Source organism: Ostrea edulis, chromosome 2 (genome assembly GCF_947568905.1).
Source record: "Ostrea edulis chromosome 2, xbOstEdul1.1, whole genome shotgun sequence".
NCBI classification, from domain to species: domain Eukaryota; kingdom Metazoa; phylum Mollusca; class Bivalvia; order Ostreida; family Ostreidae; genus Ostrea; species Ostrea edulis.
In genome coordinates, this window is record NC_079165.1 from 100,975,722 (window position 1) to 100,983,691 (window position 7,970).

General features: G+C 35.4%; 1 protein-coding gene across 1 annotated transcript in view; it reads right to left on the reverse strand.

The window, feature by feature from the left end:
- Positions 1 to 7,970, reverse strand: part of LOC125680179 (uncharacterized) — a 34,946-nt gene extending 26,976 nt beyond the window's left edge. The window contains exons 1-2 of the mRNA XM_056153556.1: positions 7,592 to 7,970; positions 119 to 287 (exon numbers count right to left, since the gene is read on the reverse strand). Of these exons, the coding sequence (XP_056009531.1) occupies positions 119 to 287; positions 7,592 to 7,658 (236 nt within the window). The 5' untranslated portion in view covers positions 7,659 to 7,970. The remainder of the gene's footprint in view (positions 1 to 118; positions 288 to 7,591) is intronic.

Here is a 7,970-nt window from a genome sequence, read left to right on the forward strand (position 1 = left end):
TTTTCTAAAGATCCATCAAGGATTCTATTAGTTCTATCTATCTTGTTTTCATATTTTCCAAAGTGGAACAGCACTTTCTGAAGATTATGTTGACTTTCATTTTGACTATTCTACTTACTTGAGGACATAGTAGGTACCATCAGATTCATAACAGTCCATAGTCCACAGCGAGGACCCGGTAGTGTCCACATTCAGCTTGAAGTTTTGTATGGCGCTGGAACTTACTGTCCATGTCCCTCGATTGCTAGAAACCCAAGTTCCATTAAATGGCAGCGTGCAAGCTGGATCTGAAAACCCAAAAAAATCGTTCAGCATTTGTTTTAATAGAATACTTCTATTCTTTTTCAAAAAGCCTTTGGGTCACAATGTTCACCCGAGTACGCTTTTCTTAAAATAAAGATTGCATCCTCACACTAAACAAAAGTATATAATTAGACAGCTAAAAAAATGATTCTACAATCTGTTTTGGTCAAAGATTAACTTCTTTTCACGTACAAGTCCGACATCCAAGCATTTCTCCGTTTTAAACTTTACTATGTACCAGATAATAATTCCAAACTTAACCAGTTGACTTTGCATTAGGTTCCGAATATAGTCTATAATCTCCTGTCATGTGCATTCTTTATTACAAAGAATGACTCTCTTATGTATCTCTGCTGGGAAATTACTGTCAGGACAAAAATTCAGAATTCCCTGCCAGTGACCTTGACCTTAAATGATTGACATTCACCCTGGTCTCATCTCGTTTTCAGGTTATATGAAATTATTTTGTTCTGTCTAAGATTCTATTTCTTTATGTAACAAAGTTCCTCCTCAAAGAGTTCTTGTGATATGCTTAGGCAAACGCAGTACTTCCCAAAATTCAGGGTAATCATGTTTTTCAGCAAGATATCATAAAGCAGAGAACATATGTATTGATGGAAAAAAAATCCGACGACGATGAAATTATTGCTGCGCTGTCATACACTACATGAAATGAGAACAGAAATGGAGTACAAGCATTTAACGTAAAATTAATAGGATCACACAAGATACAGACGGCATTTCAAAGAGATTGCAATGAACGTACGTGAAAAAATATTGAATGTACAGCACAGAGAAGTTTATATATGAAAGGCGAAGATAACGAACAGTGATCAATCTCATAACTCTTATAAGCAATGCAAAATAGATAGTTGGGCAACACGGATCCCTTGACACACCAGAGGTGGGATCAGGTGCCTAGGAGGAGTAAGCATCCCCTGTCGACCGGTCACACCCGCCGTGAGCCCTATATCTTGATCAGGTAAACGGAATTATCCGTAGTTAAAATCAGTGTGCCAAGAACGGTCTAAATCGGTATGAAACACGTCAGACACCATTTGACCAAATGATAGGTTGTATTTTGCAAACTAGATCGTTATAAGGACCATAGAATTTGCAAAATGCTATTTTAAACGAGACTGTTGGAATCCCTGCACCATCAACTTGTTTGTCAGTAGCCTGCTTCGATTTCAAAATGACCATACCCAGAACAAGCTCTTGCGTATCGAATCAGTTAAGAGATATAAACACCATATGTTATGGAATATTGCTACATAAATATGGGAAGTTGACGATGGAGAAGCTGAAATCATCCCGTTTATCATACAGTTGAGTTGTCAGTTTGCCGTTAATGTCTACTTTCAATAAAATATCTAAGTATGAAGCGGAACTCTGTGGTGTCTTTTATTTTGAGCTCACATGGTTATATCGAATCGACATATGAATGAAAGTTATTATTGTTAATAGACAAAACGTCGTCGATATATCTAAATGTCGAATTGAAGGCCCCAGCAAACGATTTTTTCTTCTCGTAGAAGTTTTTGAATAAATTTTGCTTAATATGAATATAAAAGCGGGTCAGCAGACAAAGGTGCACAATTCGTGTCCATGGGAATTCCAACAGACTGTTGGAAGACCTGATCACCAAAGACCACGAAGATATTGTCAATGAGGAACTCTAGCATATTTTTTTTATTTCAACTTCAGAGTACTTGTGCGTGGAATCAGAGTGGTGTTTAACAAAGTAATTTTTTTTGGATGACTGATCATTAGATATGAATATTTCCGTTTTCCAGTTTTGTTGCAGAAGCAACTGTCTATGATGTCAAAAAGTCTAGTCTTTAATTTATCGTGAGGAATGGTCGTGTATAGTGTTGAAAAGTCATAGGTTTTGATGTTATTGATTTGGGAAAAGTTTTGCGATTTCAAGTTTACTAAAAGTTCTTTAGAATTTTTTAGAATCCACATTTGATTTACACCACTTCTAGCATATGTAGTCGCACAGTAAGTTTGAAGTTTCTCCTTCACAGCTGTTAATATTTTCGTTAGGAACAAAGATAGGGGCTTGGTTGAGCACTTACTGGATCCAGCAATGTATTTTTGTTTTTAAGGGGTTTTATGTAGTTTAGGAATCCAGTATAGGTATGGTAACTCATATTCATTCGACCCATTGACTGAGATATTAAATGTGTCTAAAACTGAAGCATGGTTTCGAAGAATTTCATCTTTTGAAGGGACAGTTGGAGTAGAAGTACGATTACCAAAAGTGAAATTAATGCCAAGTTCGTCCAAAATACAGTTATAATAATGAGCCTTACAAACAAAGACAATATTGTTACAAACTTTGTCAGCTGGAACCAAAACATATTTCTCATGTAACCTATCTAATTATTTTATCACTTCTGGTTTACTAAACACAGAAGGATAGATGGTACGTACTTTTGTTTTAATATGTCTAATGCGGGATCTTAATATTCCTCTTATGCTTTTAACCCATTCTGACAATGTATCAAGTTCTTTTTCATATTTAGCTCATCGTCTGGCATAATCTTCGACAGAATTCATAATAGAGATGAAGTTCTGTCGCCAATTGAAAGACCGAGGTTCTCTGTATTTATGACCTTTTAGAATAAGTGATTTGAGGTCCTCATTCTCAACTATATCAACATCACCAGTAACGACACGTCCAGCTGGACTATAGTTGAAAGAAGATGAAGAACAAGAACACGTAGGTGGATTAAGTATAAGATGGTCTATATCTAGGCACTGTAAAGTTTGTGCATGATTAAAAAGTTTGAATGCAATAGTAGAAATATATTTGTAGGAAATACAATGTAGACTTAAACTTGAAATAAGTTGGAATACATGACTGAACCCTTTTATGACGAAGAATGTTGTTTATGTTGACGGCATCTATTCCTTTGTTTGTAAATTTGAGCTTGAGGAACTGGTGGCATGATTTGGAAGGAATATCATCCATGGCCCATGCTGGTTTAAAGAGCCTGTGATTGGCAACATCCATAATCATAGAATCCAGTCTATATTCAGGTGTTGAAAAATCCAAGTATAGACTAGCTGTGGCTTCTTGAAATAACGTATGTAAAACTCTCAATGGAACAGAATATAGTTTTGTACGAATATGATGTGGACCTAATTGTCTGTTGACGTAAGGTAAAAGTGAACCAAACGTGACATCATTTATACTTGGTCTTTTATATGAACCATGTCCATGACTGCGTTTCCGTCTTTGAGTATTGGGAAAGAGTTCCATCACATTCACGTTATTTCCTTGTGGACTAGTGAAATTTCCCACATCATATACATCATCATATCATCCATATGGAAATGCAGTGCCTAGGGTCCTGATCCAGTGATCTTCTCGCTGTCTACGAAAAGGGGTACTTAATGTTGGATTGTTTGTGTGATGGTAATTTTCCCCCCAAAATCCTTACCCTTATTGACAAGATGGAGTGGTCCGGTGAATTAAAATGCTTGTAAAGAAGTTAGTTACCACCATTATTTATTTGAAATTTGTGCCCCACTATTCTTTTATTAAGTGAACCCTTAGTTTGTCCCAAATAAATTAAGGCGAAGATAACGAACAGTGATCTATCTCATAACTCTTATAAGCAATACAAAACAGAGAGTTGAGCAAACACAGACCCCTGGATATACCAGAGGTGGGATCAGGTGCCTAAGATGAGTAAGCATCCCTTGTCGACCGGTCACACCCGCCGTGAGCCCTATATCTTGATCAGGTAAACGGAGTTATCCGTATTCAAAATCAGTGTGCCAAGAACGGCCTAACAATCGGCATGAAACACGTCAAACAGCATTTCACCCAATGATAGGTTGTATTGGCAAACTAGATCGTTATAAGGACCATAGAATTTGCGAAATGCTGATTTTAAACGAGTCTGTTGGAACCCCTGCACCATCAACTTGTTTGTCAGTAGCCTGCTTCGATTTCAAAAATGACCATACGCAGAACAAGCTCTTGCGTATCGAATCAGTTGTTATTCCTGTATGTCATCCAAACATTGCAGGGACTATAACTATAAGCATATACTCTTGATTTGTTTGTATGTTCAGGAAGAACATCCACAAAACAATTCCTATATCCCCACCCTGAATTATAACATTTAAATACAGGCCTTTTAGCTAAGAAGTCGCTCAAGTCAAACCTTTGGTGAAAATGGTTATGTTGTATCTTGTGATAAAAAAAAATACACCCCCTTCCTCAAAGTACAGAAGAGATCGTTCTCCTGATCATGAATATTACGGCCAAGCAGAAATCTTGGAAAAGAATCACATTCAAGAAAGATAATTCAAATGAAGAATGTAAAATGCGATAACTTCTATTGTTGTTCAATAGAAAAGCCGCCACCAAATCGATGACTGTGCGGATTTCTAGTTTTGTGTCAAAACATTTAACATCCATTTCTAATAAATTATTCGTCGGTTATAGAATATCAAAAGCAGAATTATTTGAGCTTTGCTACAACAAAATTCAGTATGTATGGAGGCTATCTGCTCGAGCTCTATCTCTGCTTTTAAAAAAGTTGAACATTTAACTTCTTGCGCTTTTCATGGTCATTTGTCAATATAAAGGTTTGGTGAACAGTCAAACAAATAAAGGTCGGATATGTACCGGTTACACCTGCAAGTTCCCGCATCAATTGTAGTGCATGAATGTACATGTACAGCTATTGAAGGGAAATGATCGACATATAGAACATTGTGTATGATTAACCTTCATTTCTTCTGCCTTTTGAGAAATGCAGCCATGGTCGACTGGATTCTTCAAAGAAGCGACTATTAAATTCTTCAAAGCAAGAACACTGAATGATATCCGAGAATCATCATGAACAGTAGATTTTCTGCTTTGAAAGTTCTTCTCCTGCGTGAACCGTAGACAATATTTACTTTACTTTGCACTTTTTTGCAAGAGTCTTTGACAAGCTTCGGGTAGTATAAACATACGAGTCGAAAAGCTTTCGGATATAATGTTATGCTTTGTTTTGAGGTACATTTGTATCTTAAAGATTGCTTTCAATGTCCCACCCAAATTAAACTAGCTTGAATTGGTCTACATGTTCTAGTCCAGTCTTCCATCGTCTGCAACATGTCGGCATCATATTTTATACATGAAAATGTTCGTCTTTTCATCAACAAAACTGAAATCTGTCATTCAGTGCGACTCGAAAATTGTATTATCTGATTACTGGAGATTGTATCAAAGCAATACTCATATATTTAGAAAATAGAACAATTTATTTTAAAAACTAATGCCTTAAAGCGCCAAAAATTCTGGAATCTTTTCTTCAAGCTCGTATGGAGTAAATGCTAAGTCTGCTATTTCTTCTTGAAGGGACATATGATAGATATTGAATAAAAAATGTAATAATGATTTACAAAGAAAGAGGAAATTACTTAATTAAACTTAATTATTGCTTCTTATAAAAAGCCTTGTCTGATATCCTTTTTATTGGTGTTTAAAATTCCATTAAAACATGTTTTGAAACGCATTACATTTTAATATTTTGGTTGTTGTACTCGCATGCATACATTTTGACAATCATGTCAAACTCATAGCATATTGACTGAATAGATGGAGGTGAAAGTTGCTTCAATTCTTTAACATTTCGTTTTCAATGTGATGATATACATACCATGTAGATGAACAAAAGGAAGACGGCATTCCTGTACGTGGATTGGTTCTTTCGAGTCCAATCGGGACAGTTTACATTTTATCGTCTGTAAGCTCGTAATATAACCAATTTTAATTTTCATGAGGTATCGTTATGCAAATCCATACACTTATGATGATGTAACGACAAATTATGATAAAAGTCCTAAATTAATACCGGACTTTCATTTCGTTGTCGATGATTGACAGGGTCTCTGCACTAACATACTTTTAAAATGACATAATACGAAAACAACCAACAATATGCAAGTTTGATAAAGAAGAAGCTTTGTGTATTGTTTAACTTTCCTCCTAGAATTACGGGGTAGGTCAGACTAGTAAATGCAGGTAAAGCACGAGCGCCATTATACGTGCACGCGAATCGCGACATAGACTGACCCCGGTAATGCAATGTTACGTAATAAATGTTTTTCATACAGTAAAATATTTATGATTGAAAGCATTTCATCGATTTGAAGAGGGAAATCTTTGATAATTAATTTTGTTATGAATAGGATATTGCAAGTAATTTATATTCCCAAATCCATTCCCCGGTACCTTTTAATTTGTAGACATAATTCCTGTTCAGAAATGCTTGAATGTTTTGTTTTGGAAGAAGAAGAAAATTTACTCTATACCTACTGCGCATATGAACCTTCTGATGTTTCTGTAGTACTATTAAGAATCTCTCTTACCCTAGCGAGAAATTTCTGACCTGACATTGGTCGGTTGGAAACTTTTAATCAGACATTCACGGGCCCATGCTTTGTATCTTTGCATTGGACATACAAATCATTTTAGGTATCATAAGAATATCCTGTCGTCTTTGAAATTGATAAACTTCTTGAGAGTTAAAAAGCTAAAATAATCTGGGTATATTTTCCTCCCGAAGCCCTTTATTTCTCTATTTTACTTAACAAGAAAAGTTTGACATTTAAGATATAATCGATGAAGAAGGCACTTACACGCCTTAAGTCTGGGCAGGGGCCAACCAAACTTAACAGTCTAGTCATCAACAGTGCTTGCAAATGATCCAATAGTGCCAGATTTCAAAACATTTCCATTTAGTTTGATAATCTCTACCTAATTATTCGGTGAAGTAGTTTAAGAAAAGCAAAATTACGGCTAAATAACAAGTTGATAAATTATTGCGCCACCGAATTCGTTGATTTGACAACAAGATACAATATGTACATTCATCCGCTGAATTTTATTAAATTCCGACAACAGGGTGGTAGTATATATATATGTATATATTCATAACATGAATCAATATTCTAACAATTTATCATACAAATAAACATGCAACTTATTTGAGAAACATGGATAAGTAGTAATTTTGAAGATATTATGCAATGATTTTAAAAAAAGTTATGATATTACATAATAATGTTTAAAAACAGTCATAAGATAATATACAATGGTTTGAAAATGGTCACAAGATATTAACAATGGTTTGGAGAGATCTAAAACCTTTTTTCAAAACTTTCAACAACCTATAAAAAGTAGTAAGAAGTTTATTATCGTCGACTTTCATTCACAGACAAATTTAATTATCAAAAGATTGGATCATTAATAAAAATATGTACAAGCACTCACCCACGGGCTGAACACGGAGACTAAGGAATAAACACAGTATGATAAAACTCGACCCTCCCATTTCCATCACCTGGGGGCGAGCAGTACTAAGGTCATTGTCCAGCCGGCTACATCCTCATCAAAGTATAAACTCCTTGCACACAACGTACGGCACTTTAATCCAACACCATGAAATAATCACCTCCAATATTTATTTTATAATTCTGCAATGACGGTGATCCTTCTGGGTATTCATAAAAATATACATATATTTTGATAATGCAATGCCAACAGTATTTTTCAGTTGTTAACGAAACTCAAAAATATTGTTTAAAGTTCCCGTTCCATTACGACCGAGACAACTTTTCCCACCTCGCTTTTCGAAGTTCCGGCCCGGATC